This window comes from Stegostoma tigrinum, chromosome 14 (assembly GCF_030684315.1).
Source record: "Stegostoma tigrinum isolate sSteTig4 chromosome 14, sSteTig4.hap1, whole genome shotgun sequence".
NCBI lineage: Eukaryota > Metazoa > Chordata > Chondrichthyes > Orectolobiformes > Stegostomatidae > Stegostoma > Stegostoma tigrinum.
In genome coordinates, this window is record NC_081367.1 from 46,705,190 (window position 1) to 46,721,620 (window position 16,431).

Here is a 16,431-nt window from a genome sequence, read left to right on the forward strand (position 1 = left end):
GCTCTGCCAGTGAGATCCTTTATGCATGCCTGGAATCTCTGCACCACCGCACGCTGCCCTCGAGGTGGCTGCGGGGGGGACGAGACTGTTGATCACCTCCTTCTGGAGTGTGCCTATGCGCAGGAAGTCTGGAGGGGGATACAGTGGTATTTGTTGAGGTTCGTCCCGAGCAGCTCCGTAACGTGGGACTCCATGCTCTACGGGCTGTTTCCGGGGACGCACACCAAGACCAACATCAATTGCGCCTGGAGGACCTTCAATGCGGTGAAAGACACTCTTTGGTCTGCCCGCAACTTGCTGGTCTGTCAGCTGAAAGAACTGACCCCGACCGAGTGTTGCAGACTGGCGCACTCCAAGGTCCAGGACTACGTGCTGAGGGACGCGCTAAAACTTGGGGCAGCCGCCGCCAAGGCGCAGTGGGGAAAGACCACTGTATGAAGCCCCTGGTCCAGAATAGTAAAAAGGGCCCTATCTGGTAACTGGGCCCGGCTGGCGCCTTCCCCAACTGGTCAGGGGGCCAACGGGGACTGTGCAGGGAGACGACTGCTGGAGTATTTTCTTTGCTTTGTTTTTTTTTTCTTCTTTGTTTTGTTTTTGCCTTTCGTTGGTGTACGTACCCCCTGGGTAACCCAGAGCAGCTTGCATGACTGCATAGGTGTATAAATGTTTTTTTTGTACATTCTATGAATAAAGTATATTTTTTCAAATATAAAAAAAAGTGACAAAACATCTGGAAACTAACCTTCCAGCTCAGCGAGCAAACTCACATCCAGAACCTCAACCTGAGCTACAAATCTTCTCAAAATTTAATTCTCTATCTCCTATGCTTCCTGATGAAATGCCAGTGTCATTTGTTTGATGTTGGAAAATACTACTTTTGCATATGTGAGAAGACAACAAGCCACCACAAAAATATTGAAATGGAACCCATTCGCACCAGTGTCATTGTTCAATGAAAATGCGTAAACCAGCAACTGAACTAAATAGTAATTTCACATCACTTTACCTTACAGCACCTTTAACATAGTAAAGCATTTCAAACTGTTTCGGAGATTAACATGTTGAACTATGATAAAAGAGAAAGTAGAAAAAGACAGTAAGGTAGATTGGGCATGCTAAATTGCCCGTAGTGCCCAGAGATGTGCAGGCTGGTTGGATTAGCCATGAGAGATGCAGCATTACTGGGATAAGGTAGAGGGGATAGGTCTGGGTGGGATGCTCTTCTGAGGGTCGGTATGGACTCAATCAGCTGAATGGCCTGCTCCCACACTGTAGGGATTCTATGATTTTATAAGAAATTGAGGTATTGGGAATAAACAATTTCAAAAGTATGGATTTTAAGGAGGATTTTGAAAAGTTACCAGATGATGCGGAGGGATGTGTAACATCAATGGTTGGGATGTGGTGTTCCGTGCAATAAGTGTAGGCATCTTCGGAAATGATTGCCTGACTCCCTGCTCCACCACTGAGAAAGCTTGCTGGATCAAATCTAAACAGCCACACAAAAGCTGACTGTGAGGTTCTCCATGGATTAAAAGCTTAAATACTGAAGACCTAACCTTCAGGGGCTCAGTGGCAAGAATATAAAATGCAGAGGCACTGGAACAGGCCCTCTGGTCAACCATGCTTGTGCTGCCCATGATGCCATTCTAAACTAATCACACATGCCTGCACATTGTCTGTACCCCTCTATTCTCTACCTGCTCGTGAGTCTGTCCAAATGCCACTTTCTAATGTATTTGTTTAACCCACCTCCCCTAGCAGCACATTCCAGGTGCCTAGCACACTCTGTGTAAAAAAAATTTCCACTCTGGGAATAAAACTCCAACTATCCATCCTGTCCCTGCCTCTCATAATTTTACATACTTCTATCAGATCACCCCTCAGCCTCCAACACTCTAATGAAAACAATCCAAGTTTTTCCAATCTCCCCTATCGTTAATACACTCCAAATCCAGGCAACATTTTGTTCTGAAGAATGTTCACTAGACTCAAAATGTTGACCCTGCTTTCTTTCCACAGATTTTGCCTGATCTGCTGAGTTCTTGCAGCACTTTCTGATTTTGTTTTACATTTTGGTCAACCTCATTTGTACTCTCCCCAAAACCCACATTACCTTCCTATACTGGGGCAATCAGAACTGCACACAAAACTCCAAATGTGACCGAATTGATGTCTTATAGAGCTGTGACATAACTTGCAAACTTTAATACTCATTGCCCTAACTGATTTCGACCATAAGCCTTCTTTACCATCTTATTCATTTGTCTTACCACTTCCGGTGAGTTATGGGCTTGAATCCCAAGATCCCTCTGTATTTCAATGCTCTGAATCATCCTGCCATTAACTGAATACTTTCCTCTTGCATTTGGCCTCCCAAATGCATCACCTCACACTTGTCTGGATTAAATTCTTTCTGCCATTTCTCTGCCCAACTTTCCAATTGATCTATAAAAAATGACCTTCCTCACTATCCACAGCTTCCCCAATATTTGTGTCATCTGCAAACTAGCTGATCAGATGACCTACATTTCCATCTAAGTTGTTTATATTTATTACAACCAACAGAGGTCCAAGCACTGATCCTTACGGAATACCGCTGGTCACAGATTTCCAGTCAGAAAAAATCTCCTCCACAATTATCCTCTGACTTCTACAACCAAGCCAATTTTGGATCCCATTTGTCAACTCACCATGCATCCCTTATGGCGTAATCTTATGGACCAACCTACCATGAGGGACCTTGTCAAATGCTTTGGTAAAGTCCATGTAGGCAATGTCCACTGTCCTATTCTCATCAATTATCTTTGTCATTTCCTCAAAAAAACTTAATTGAGGTTGTGAGGCAAGGCCTCCCTCGCGTAAGGAAGGTAAGTGGTTTTATTTCAGGGGTTTTGAGGTAAGGGCAAGGGGCTGACTAGCCTTCATTGGCCACTCCCTCTCCTCTCCATCCCATCCATGATGACCCTATACCCTAGTGGAGAGCAAGCACCTTCCAAGCCACAGGCATATCAGCCTGGTTTTCTAGCCTGGGAACCAGCTACTGTTCCTGCCTGCTGGGAAGGCAGGTAATCAGCTTGGTAGTGATTTGAGGCCTTTGAGTGGTTTTAAATTGAGCACTTAATTGTTGGCAAGTTGAGAAGGTCAGCCATGGGCCTTCTCTTGTGCAGCTAAATTTGTGAGATGGTAAGAAAGGGGCAAGTGTCTCTCCAAGGCCAAGCTGCCCAAATATTTTCTCTTCTCACTACTTTCTTTCCCTCCTCCAAAGAGGGATAAATATGCAATATGGAATCAAAAGGTACATTGCTGAGAGACCGTTATATGGGGAAGTTGATAATAGCTTCAAAGGGCAGAGGAAAAATATCCAGTAGTAAATGAGCCATTGACAATCTGCATGGTCACTGGGATAAGAAAAGTTAGTTATGTGACTAGGAGTTGGAACAGGAAGAGATGCAAAGAAGGTAATGCTTTATCAAGATGACCCTGTTGAAAGCTTGGTGTAGAGAAGTTGGAAAATCTGCAGAGTGACATGGCTGGACAAGATCAAAACGAAACATGAGTACCTCAGGCAGCCAATCAGGCTATCTTAATCTGTAAAGGGGAGGAAATGTTTTTCTTCTTCGATATTGGGGATTAACAGGAAGAGAAGAAAGGAGCCAGAGGATATGATTTTTCATTGAAAGCAGGAACCTATGCTTCCAGGATAATTTTGAAATTGCAAGATCATTTGGGAGGGAGTAAATAATGCAGTCTTCCTTCAAATAATTAAACCAGATCTGTGGTGAACCATTAAACCAGTTGTATGGTAATAACACTGCAGCCCAAGAAAGTGATGTCAGTGGAGCATAGTGGGAAATTAGGAGGGATGACAAATTGTTGAGTTCTTGGGATGAATAAACAGATGTCATTAATTCCCATTCCTGATTGCTTTGAGAAAGGTAGTGGTGGACCTCTTCTGCTTTGACCAGTAGCAGTTTGACATAGAATGGCTCATTAGGTCACTTCAGAGTAAATAATGTTGGTCTGGAACTGAAGTCACATATTGGCTTCACTTGGTCATTTAAGATTAATATCATTATGACATAACCTCTACTCTGCTGTACACTCAAAGGTATCAACTGTTGTCAGATGGTTTAAGTTCGTTTCAACATGAACTACATAGAACTATACAAAACTCAGGCTGTCCAAAAACTGCTAATTCAAAAATAAGACATTTGCAAAGCTTTGTAAGAGCCTCTGGTTTCAGACACAAAACCAGTTCCAGAGAAAGTACCATTATGATGAACCTGCACTTTACACTGCATATCAGTCCTTGGTCAATGTTTGTTAAACTGGAGTCACCCAGGGAATTTCCCAAGAGTGATTTCCTTAGAAATGATTGCAGTTGAGCATGAAAATGAGCCTGTTTGATAAACACCAATGAGCAATCACTCTACTGCATTTTACACAACATCACAGTGGAATGTATTTCTAAACAAATTGCTTTTCTTATCCCCTTATAAACACATTTCCTTTAATTTGTTCTTTAACTGACATGAGTGTTTGTTTATCTCTTCAGAGACAAAAGAAAAAACTGGTGCACCTGGGTCTTTGAAATTGAGGGCTTAAAATACAGAATTACGTGTGACAGAGTATGAGGGAAGGAGAAGTTTTAGGAAGCTCTTTTTACTCTATTTTACATTGGATTATGTCTAATCATGTGAAAAGATAAAATGCACTAGTAATATTTAAAACACCATGATTCTCTCACTAAGACATTGGTGTATTCACAGACAATGTACAAAGAGTAGATTAATTTCAAACTTGAAATAATATTTTTCTAACATTGACTTTAAATGCAAGAATTAATATACAAACAACAGACAGTTTATACAATCTGTAGCAGTTTTATTTTTCAGCAACTGTTCAAGTGTTTGTTTATTTTTCAAATGTAATGCGGGTTTTTGTGCTTATCAAATATGTTCAATGCAATAACTCAGTGGGTACCGTGCCTAGTTAGGCCTTTTTCAGAACAAGAGAAAAAGGGATTATTTATGTTTATTTCTGCACTTCTGATCTATTTAAAGAAGTTCCCTTCCAGCAGGAAATGCTAAAATCTTGAAGGTTGCTACAAGGACACTTACTTTATTCAGCTTCTTGAACCACCATGGTAGATATTGTAGATATATTCACAGTTCCGACAGGGAGGGCGTTCCAGAATTATAGCCTGGGAAGGGTGAGGGATATAGTTCCAAATAAAGGTAATGTAGAATTTGAAGGTGTTTCTGCAGCCATGTAGCTTCTGACCTTGTCCATCAAATAGTAAAGGTTGCATGTTTGGTGACTTCTGCCAAAGAAGCTTCAGTAAGTTGTTACAGTGTATCAATGCCAATTCCTCAGAGTCATGGATAAATTCTGTCAAGCTTGACATGTCATCGGATGACTAAGGAGTCTAATCTTGGCTCCATAGATTTTTCAAAAATTGAGAAACATTGTTGTGTAGGAAGTGAATTTCACAGCCCCCTGTTAGTTTCCTTCTCCTTCCTCAACAACCGCCATTCCACTTCATGATCAAATTGCTGATCCTCAAAGTGGCTACTGTCTTGATGGTGCCATGCTGAAGGGTCAGCAGCATTCTCCTTCCAGTCAGTGATGTCTCTGTGCTGCAAGGTGATCTGGAACATATCTGTCTACCTTTTCTCTCAGCTGCCCTTTGAGTATTGTCCAGCAGAGAGTTGGGAGGAGAGAACCAGCCAAGGAAGGTGATATTTGGTATCTAGATGTAATCACCCATCTATCACACTTGGTTCTTCAGGAGTAGGGCTTTAATATTGGCTGACATAGTTTCATGAAGGATGCCCACATTGGTTCTGTGGACTTTCCATTTGATCTCCAAGATTTGACATAGGCACCACTGGTGAAAACTCTAAAGAATCTTAATGTGAGATGCAGTGTGTCTTGTAGATGGTATACATTGTTGCCACTGCATGTCAGTGGTAATGAAAATTAATGTTTAAGTTGGTGAATGCAATGTTACTTAAGAGGACAGCGTTGTCCTGGATGGTGTTAAGATTCTTGATTTTTGTTAGATCTGCACCCATCTAGGCAAATGGGAAGAAAACAATCAGACTCCGAACTGGTACCTAATGGATAGTGGACAGGCTCTTGGGAGTTGGGTGATTCATTCATTGTTGATGTGATGTACACCGTGTGATATACATATGTGTATTTTAATATTATTTATCTTATGTTTGGGTTTTTGGTTTTTGAATTAGTAAAGGTGGGTTTTCTATGTGTCTGAAATTACTAAGAAACATGCAAGCATTTCGGTCGCTGTGGTGAATACTTTCAAAACAGTTTTTCATAGAATCCCTTCAGTGTGGAAACAGTCCATTCAGACCAATAAGTGCACACCAACTCTCCAAAGAGCATCCCCCTCATTCTCATCCACCCGGCCCCCAATCCCTGTGTTTCCCATGGCTAATCCATCTAACCTACCCTTCCTTGAGACACTGTGGGCAATTTAGCATGGCAAATCCACCTAACATGCACATCTTTGGATGGGGGAGGAAACTGGAGCACCCAGAGGAAACCCATGCAGACAAGGGGAGAATATGTAAACTTCAAAAAGACAGTCGCCAGAAGTTGAAATTGAATCCATGTCCCAGGTGCTGTGGGCAGCAGCGCTAAACACTGAGCCACCATGCTGCCCCAAAAATGCAGGATCTAGAATTTTCACAGTATGGAAACAGGCCCTTTGGCCTAATAAGTTTGAGGCCTAGCTTTAGAATTCATGGGCTTTTGAGTACATTGGTGGTGCTTTATGACTAAAGAAGACAAACAAGCTCAAATTTACTTGTTCAACAAAGTTTTATTATGCTTTAAAGAAAACATTCATTGCTTAGAAGGAGTTTTTTTTTTCATTTTACATGAGTTTGAAGCAGTCCTGTCAAGCCCTTGGAATAGGATGCCTGTATAGAGCAGGAATCATGATCAGGGAAGAATATATAGTGAGGTTAAAATTGTTTCAGAGATAGCAGGAACTGCAGATGCTGGAGAATCTGAGATAACAAGGTGTAGAGCTGGATTAACACTGCAGGCCAAGCAGCATCAGAGGAGCCGGAAGGCTGACCTTTCAGGCCTAGACCCTCTTCTGATGAAGGGTTTAGGCCCGAAACATTAGCCTTCCTGCTCCTCTGATGCTGCTTGGCCTGCAGTGTTCATCCAGCTCTACACCTTGTTATCTCAGGATAAATAGTGAACAAGGTTACTTTAGAACGGAGACTTAGTGTTACTCCTAGACCTGAAATGTTGAGATAAAACCTTGAAGAGGTACTTAAAGCTGAGCACATTTAATCAATAGCTCCAGGAAGATTCTACCTGCAGTTCCAGCGTAAACCTTGAAACCACAAGTGACTTCAATCTACTGAGGTATGAGAGTCAGTGGCGTGAGTATTGTACAAGTGTTGTTTGGAGATGCTGTACAGGGTGTGTTTTGGTTCTGGTATCATGGGTTATTTTGGGTAATATCTAAAAGCTATTTTGCTTCTTTTCAATTTTTGAAGGTCTGTTTTTGGGTTAATGGGATTATACTTTTATTGTTTATTTAAACATCTTATTTGTATGATAAGTAGGTAGTTTGGTTTATTCTATTTATCTTCATTTATTTTGCTATAAACTCCTGCTTTTTTTTATTAAATCAAATCTTCCGCATTGCATGGTTATGGTTCAGTGAGTGACAGCCTCCGACTGCTCTTACAACCATGGTATTTGTGAAAATGGCATGCAATACAAGGGAGAGATATAATCCAGGGGTAAAACCATTCAAGCTGATGATCCTCTCAAACTGAGGGGGTCAATTGCCTTTCCTGCACTGTGCAGGTTAAGAGTTTGAGATTGGAAACTTATATCAGGAAGAGCCCTGACTATAGTAGCCTTGGGAGATCTTGTGACTCAGTTGGATGTCCTCCTGTCTCTGAGCCAAAAGGACCCAGGCTTGAGCCCCGCTTGACAACTTTCTAGTCTTTGGAGGAGTGTTGGTGACACAATTTGACATGGTTTATTCAGTCTGCTATTTTTCCAGTCGCGCAGAACATTGTCCAAGAAGAAGAATATGGTGATACGTGCACCTACTATCATTCTTCCATGTTTGTCAGAAGAACATGTGGTCATTCATTTATGGAACATACATAATTTTTTAAAAATTTACTTGCAGGACCCGGGCCTCACTGGCTGGGCCAGCATTTTTTTCCCATCCTAGGTACCCTTGAGAAGGTGGTGGTGAGCTGCCTTCTTGAGCCACTGCAGTCCACATGCTGTAGGCAAACCAACAATGCCCTTTGGGAAAGGATTTTGACCCAATGAAAAGAATAGCAATACTAATGACGTCAGAAATTCAAATCGGCCACACTGTCACAGCAAGAGCCAAAGTCCAAAAACAAAGTTAGGCCTCAAAGTCTCCAGCAACTGAAAGTTGCTGACCATAACTGTGTCAAAGGCACCATATGAGTAATAATGGCATCCCATCAGTTTTGCTGAAATTACTGGGAATGCAACTTGTCAATCTAGTTGAGCTAGAATGGACAAACATTAGGCTGGATGAACACAGCAAACCAGGCAGCATCTGGAGGAAAGGTGAAGTCAATGTTTTGGATACTATCCTTTTTCAGGCCTGGAGAAGGGTAATACCCAAAACGTTGACTTCTCCTTTCCTCCAGATGCTGCCTGGCTTGCTGTGTTTTTCCAAGCACCTTTTTGTCGACCTTGGGTTCTAGCATCTGCAGTTTGTTTTGTCTCCAGTTGAGCTGGAAAAGCTTCTTTTGCGAAAGGTACAATGAATTGATATCTTGCTGAGAAATAAGTTCAAGCCAATTGCTGTGTATGGCATGAAATTAATTGCCTTGACCACATTTTGAGACTTTGGATTTCAGAGCTTTTTTCATAACATTTCATTATAACTCTGTACTGTCAGTAAACTATTGATAGTAAAGTTGTCTTACAGAATTCAGTATTAAGGAATGACCTTCCATGCTGTGTGTTTAAAAAGGATTAAGAGATTCGCAAAGTGGATAACAGTGACTGTTAAAGCAGAAGACCTTTGCGCCACTGTTCAGTGTAGCAGAATTTGCAGAATGCTGCAAGTGCTATTCCAACAAATTAGCTTTGTCTACTTCTAGCAATACATTGTACAAATCCTCCTTCACCTTCAGCTACACCCAGTTCCTCTTAGTCAGATGATGGTGTCTGTCACCCTGCCACCTCTAGCTATTGTTATCATCAGGCAGAATACTACATTAGTATAACTTGCTGTGTGAGCAACTTTGTCAGGAGACATAAACTTTCGCTTAATTAGTCTGATGGTCAATTTCCTGAACTGTTGTGAACTGGTGATGTGCAGAAGATTAAGCTTTATCCTGAAGCAACCATTCCAGAAGACTGAAATACTGGAGAACTGATTGGCAATTACAGGATATTACAGGATGTTGTGATAATTGTCTGTGAAACTGGCATTGGTTTATGCTATTCTGCCATTGCAATCACACAGTTGAACTCTAACAGACTGATAACTTTTCTTTATGGTAAAAGCTAACGGCATAATGTCTGCTGTCTTAATGGCTATTAAAGTGCAGTCTATAATTCCCTAGACACAATGGAAATTAGCCAATGCCAAATATCCCAAGGCTCTCTTCTATTAAGTGTTAGTGTCCATTGTAAGTAAGTTGACCCTTGCAAATAAAACATGGGTGTCTTGCTTGGTACAGCAGGATACTGAATATCTTGAGTTGCATTATTCAGTGAAATTAAGAGCTGTGCTAACTTTGACTATCCCTGTCCTGGGCTACCAACAACGGGGCATAATGCAGGAGGTGGTCATGGTCAGCAGTAGCTTGCCTGCTGAATAGTCGGCTCAGACATGTGCAGGCAAATGACTCTTGGCCGTTGGATTCTGTGAGCCACAGAAGGTCCTCAAGGAGTAGCTCCCCTCTCCTTTTACCTCCTGTCTTCTGACATACCCACTTGCTGCTCATACTGATTGTTGAGTTTTGTGCTCCTCTCTTCCGCTGCTGTTCCTCCATCTAAAGAAATGGATCAAAAAATGGCAGCATGATAGATTATTAAAGATTAGTCAGAGCAAGCAATTAAAAAACAATCAAAAACAAGTAATTTTCATGTTTAAAAAACCTTGGAAATCCACTAAGCACATTAGGAAATGATTCTTATAATCTTAATACCTGTTGCTGATAGCTGCTTAAGCACTGCTTAGTCAATGAATTAGACAGTGCCTGAAGCCAATTCTGAGAGGTTTCACACAGCAAGTTGGGCTAATTTAAAATTACACTTAAGATCTAATAAGAACACAGGACTCTGTTTTTAATGCTTCCAATAAGTGCCTCAATTGTCTAAATGAAATCAAGTTAAAATGGTTGCCAGCACGATTACAGTGAGGTCTGAGCTATAAGTAAATTTGAGCTAATTACGTAGTCAAATTCCGTCCCCCAGCACTGCTTCACTGCCTCCAGGCAAAGTGGATTAAAATTTATACCAATATTTCAAAATGATAGATCCCTACGTTTCAATACCACAGTGACAAAGGTTATCTAAGATTACAAAGAGATCGCGATCAATTGAGATGATAGGCTGAGGAGTGGCAAATGGATTTTAACCTGGATTAATGTATAAATAAAAATCTGTATTGCATTTTGGTAAAACAAACTATGGCAAGATGTTTACAATTAAATTTAGGGCCTTGAGTAGTTTTATAGACCAGAGAGACCTCGGGTTGAGGTACATAATTCTTTGAAGTTTGCATCAGATATAGATAGGGGGTTAAGAAAGCATTTAGCATGCTTGCCTTCATTGTTCAGACCTTTCGAGTATAGCAGCTGGAACAGTATGTTGAGGTCATTGAGAATGTTAGTGAGGCCTCGCCTGGAGTATTGTGACCAGTTTTGGTCTCCCTGTTATAGGATGGACAGTATTAAGCTGCAGAGGGTTCAGAAACGATTTATTAGGATGTTGCCAGGAATGGAGGGTTTGAGTTCGAGGGAAGACGGAGAGGCTGGGATTTTGTCAGTGAAGCATATGAGGTTGACAGGTGAACTTATAGAGGTTTACAAAATCATGAGGGGTATAGATTAGGTGAATGGCAAGTGTCTTTTCTCTATTTCAGGACAAAGGGGCATATTTTTAAGATGAGAGGAGAAAGATTCAATAAAGACATGACAGGCAACTTTTTTACACAAACAGTGGTTTATGTGTGGAATGAACTTCCAGAAGAAGAAAAGGATGCAGGTATAGTTATAACATTTAAAAAAGATTTAGACTAGTTCATTAATAGGAAATGCTTGGTGGGGTATGGGTCGAGCTCAAACAAGTGGGGCTAGTTTGGTTTGAGATTACAGTCAGTATGATCAGATTGGATTGAAGAATCTGTTTCTGTGCTGTATGACCCTATCACTCTAGAAAGTTACCTGTTTCTCTAAAAGCTGACTGGGGTCAGGAGAGCAAATCCATTGGAAGACTGTTCATGGGACATTTAAGCATTATTTCCATCAGAGGAAGAAAACTAAATAGTCAGAAATTGTGCTAATTTCTGATAACAAACTGCTAATACCAGTTCACAGCCAATCTCAGGATAACATTAAATTAGATTACCTACAGTGTAGAAACTGGCCCTTCGGCCCAACAAGTCCACACTAGCCCTTGAAGCATCTCAACCAAACCTATCCCCCATTCCCCTATAACCCACTTACCCCTGAACACTATGGGCAATTTAGCATGGCCAATCCACCTAGTCTGTGCATCTTTGGACTGTGGGAGGAAACTGGAGACCCGGAGGAAACTCACGCAGACTCGGGGAGATTGTTCAAACTCCACACAGACAGTCACCCAAGGCTGGAATCGAACCTGGGTCCTTGGCGCTGTGAGGCAGCAGTGCTAACCATGGCATAATTAGTTGTGTCTTGTTCATGTTTCTACTCTATGAGATGTAACTTCTAAAATATATTTTTATCAAAGTTTTATTGTGAGGATTAAAATAAAAGTTACATTTTCATCATTTGAACTTCTGTTTTTACTCCATGTGAGATTATATAAGAACGGCTCTCAGTTTTCCAATCCCCATGAGGCTTTCCAAACCCAAACATCCTCAGTCAGCTTGGAAACAAGGTCCAATTTACAGAAATTCATTAGAAACACTGCTGATCAGATTCAGTGCTGGTGATGGGAAAGGAGGGAAAAATTTCTTTTCAATGTGGTAAATGTTCAACCTTCCAGGAATTATTGCATTATACTGCACTTATGAAGCAGACATATTTTTGAGTGTACATGTTGATATGAAGATTCAAGTTTTCACTCCTACTTAATTGTTTGTTAATGTAGGCATTGTCAAATAAACCTTTATTTCCTCAGTGATAATGGGAAATACAGATGCTGGAGAATCCAAGACAATAAAGTGTGGAGCTGGACGAACACAGCAGGCCAAGCAGCATCTCAGGAGCACAAAAGCTGACGTTTCGGGCCTAGACCCTTCATTATTTCCTCATTCGCTTCACCTGGTTAACGCTGCACTATCAGTGTGAAGTTGGAGGAACACAGCAGGTCAGGCAGCATCAGAGGAGTAGGAAAGTTGATGTTTCAAGTTGGGACTCTTCTTCAGACTCTTGCTGCCTGATCTGCTGTATTCTCCAGCTCCACGCTGTGTTGACTCTGACACCAGCATCTGTGGTCCTTGATATCTTCTAACACCTCAATATGTTTTCTGTGGAACAGGCCAATCTCTAAGGCATTAACCAAGTGTCCAAGAACAATGCATGTGAGGACACTGTTTCACCACATAGATAATCACAACCAAATTCAACCACATTCTTATCTAATATTCACAAATATGTGTGTTCTAGCATGAGTGGCTCGATAATAATTAGAAGACTAACTTTGCTTCTTCTCCCTATCCCACTAATGCCAATGTTACCAACTTCAATTCACCCAGTATCAGCTAATTCAACAATAATCAAGGATTCAATCAGGGCCTTTATGAATGAGATTTCATTCTGTGTGAGCACTCCTGACTGCAAACTACCAAGCTGTATGAGGCTATTTGCACTATTGTTCATTATGAGGTAGGTTTGCTGCTATCGTCCTCATTCAGGGCACAGACATACAGGCCCCACTTGTTCTGGTGTGTTTGTGGAAAGCCATTTGTTAGTCTAACAAGAAGATGCTCTTTTAAACAAAAACAGGGTCTTGGCTGACTGAGTGTGTGTAAGGATGGAAGGGCTCATGGGGAGACACATATTAACCTATTGTATATTTGAAACTAAGTACAAATCACACTGTATACTTTCTTACAAAAACTATCACGAGGATAGATGGTGACTGTTACTCCTTCAAGATCCTAAGCTGTTCGGCCATCAAGTCCGTATGATATCATCATAGAGAGTGATGCTTAAGGCGTTATTCAGCCTTAACCCTTTCAGAACCTTACACCCTATTTCACAAATGGAAGGTCTGTTATCACATTACACACCAGGGATGTTTAAATTAAACTAATTCTACAACTTTAGTTTGTAAATGCTAAAATTCACAATCACACTGAAACCACTGAGCGTTCCTTACCAGCATAGTTTTAATTTTGCAGCAGCTTCAGATGCTGGAGAAGGGTCTAGGCCCGAAACATCAGCCTTCCTGCTCCTCTGATGCTGCTTGGCCTGCTGTGTTCATCCAGCCCTACACCTTGTTAAAAAAATGTTTTAGCTTGTTTTCACCATTTTCAGTTCACATAGGCTTTTCACCAACTTTCTGAAAGCAGCTTTGATACTTCTAGACTACAGTGGTCAAGATCTTCAGTTATTCATTGGTCATTGTAGCAACAAAAGCCCTTAATCAATCAGTAGTGTCTGAATATGATGTCATCTACATTTTCAAGGACCTTTTAGACTTTGTCAGCTTGTCGGTATCATGGACCAAAGAGAATGTAAATGGCTGCTGTCAGGACTTTTAAAGGCTTTTCAAGCAAAAGTCATGGGCTGGAAAGGAATGTTAAAGTTTAACTAGATACACAATAAAGACCTGTGGCAGCTTTTCTACTAGCTGGAGGACATAGCCTGAAGCATTTTACAACACCATTGCCAAAGCATGCCTAATGTTATAGACGCTGTCATGTCTCAAATTTAGCACTACAAAATTAAATGTAAAAATCAGGTATCTAAGAAGATATTATTTTTCGCACAACAATAATGGTTTAAGATGGAAACAGACCATGTACAGGCAATGTGAAATATTAAACTGAATTGCATTAATTAATTTAACTCCAAATTTATCATATTTTTCAATAATTAACTAATTGATTCAGTTTTCCAAGTTTAATAATAGATTGAGGGCAGTAAGTTGTTTTAATGTAACAACATTAATATTGGAAAACTGAGATTTACTTACCCCATGTAATAGTTCTTCAGATTCAAAAATTAAATAGATCAGAACTGATTCCAAAGGTATTACCAATCAATCAGAAAAATTTGAAACTATTGTTTCATTGTGCCTTCAACTAAACGTTCTCCATTTACTTTGAAACTGTTCAATCATATGCATCAACTTGCAGTCTTTTCAACTTGAGATGGTGGTAGAAGTGTTCTTAAATATGAAACTGAGCTGATTTTTTGGAAAAGTAGCATTGAATATAAATCAAATATGTCATTTACAATTCAATTACATCTAAAACTGTTTATTAAAGCAACAAATTTACCAAAATAATTTATTTAAACATAATGAAGTATTAATATCTTTTGTGTTTATTCCCATAAAAGAATAAGCATTTGCTGAGCGCAATAACAGAGCAAACAAGTGAGTGTACTCTTCCCAAACACTGACCCTATGTAGCTTGGGGTCATTGACCAGTGACATGTGACCTGCAGAAGTTAATTCCCACAGAACAATAGCAAAGCCCTGCCATGGTCTTATTCTACTACATTTGATACTAAATTAATTGTTTGTTTTCTCAAAGTGAAGATGTGTCTGACCCTTTAGGCCAAGTCCAAAAGTAACTGGAAATACAAGTTACAATTGTATGTTCAAGTGAAGATCCCTAATAGGATTCAATATTCAAATTAATACCTTCTGTCAATGGGATAAAATATTCTTCCCTGAGTTGATTTTGAAATAAACCATGCTCTGTTTTATCAGGCGCAACTATGGACAAGCAGTTAGGTTCACATATATAACTAATTCCTATCCCCATAAATGTTCTTTTTTACCACATGCAAAGCATAGGAATGGAAAGGAAATGTATTATCTTGACATACGGAAAATACATTATCGAACTGTGACTATATAGTCACCTTGCTGTACAAAGCAATTCTCTCAACTGTCTCAATTCAGAAGTTCTGAAACATTATTTACTAAATTGCTGAGATTTGAATAATTGCTGCTTTTATGGATTTCAAGTAGAGTCAAATGATTTTTCTCTCCATGTATTGCTGAAATTTGCTTATTACAGGATGTCCAAAAGTTTTCACTTTTGTATCTTGGATAGTCGTCAGGTGGAACAAAAATGCCTGCTTGTTTAATAGAGATTCTAATTTATACTTGATTGCCTTCTTGAGGTTTCGCACTAACTATTTGACAGACAAGGGGAGGTGTGCGGTTGACAACTGAGGTTTGTAACTGGTTGATGTGGGTCCAAGATACCAGAAGGTAACACTCTCACTTTCAGTACGACTCCCTTTATGAGGCTTCCCACTTCACAATTGCAGATGATAAATTGCACATTTTTTGTGGTTGTCTTTTCATTTTAAAAAAATCACATATTTAACAAGTGGAAGGAATTACTGATGCTTTCACACTACAACAATAAAATTAAGGCAATAAAGCTTTTTGAACAATTATGAATTCACAGCACCTATTATCAAAGTCAAACCTATCAGTAGCCCGTTTATTAAGGCTAAAAGACAATAGGCGGTAAATTAGCAGTGTTAGGAATCAGGTTGCCACTACTAAATGTCGAATTCTATAAAAAGTTTAATTGTCTCCTTACAATTGTCCTTCTGAATACAGTAACTCTCAATTGGAGTCTTGGCCATATCAAAAGAAACTTCCAAAAACTACCTAAAAAAGTTTGACTTATTTTGTGTATCTATTTAAATATGGGGGAGCATCATGATTGAGCTAATTTCTCCTAATCCAATATCCATAATTGCACAATACCAGCTGAAATGAGAAGTAGAAGCCTTGCCTAATATTCCTTTTCTTTAACTTGGCACATAACTCTAATTGCAGCACACCTGACACTCCCCCCACCAATCAAACCCCATCCCAACCTTCCCAATACAGAAAATGAAAAACAACGGAGTGATAACAACCTAGTAATGGACCTAAAACCTCTCTACTTTGTTTGACTCAGTATCAAACCATATGATGAATTTCATCTTGGTGGTTTCCAGGCATATGTGTTTTATCTTA

General features: G+C 40.1%; 1 protein-coding gene across 4 annotated transcripts in view; it reads right to left on the reverse strand.

Moving 5' to 3' along the window:
• The window catches only part of LOC125457933 (uncharacterized), an 839,746-nt gene that overhangs the window by 67,284 nt on the left and 756,031 nt on the right, over window positions 1-16,431 (reverse strand). For 2 of the 4 annotated variants that reach the window (XM_048542735.2, XM_048542736.2), the window contains one exon: window positions 8,695-10,055. The exons of the other annotated variants lie outside the window; for them this stretch is intronic. In XM_048542735.2, coding sequence (XP_048398692.1) covers window positions 9,792-10,055 — 264 coding nt within the window. In that variant the 3' untranslated portion in view covers window positions 8,695-9,791. Of the gene's footprint in view, window positions 1-8,694; window positions 10,056-16,431 lie in introns of those variants that run through there. 4 annotated transcript variants of the gene reach the window in all.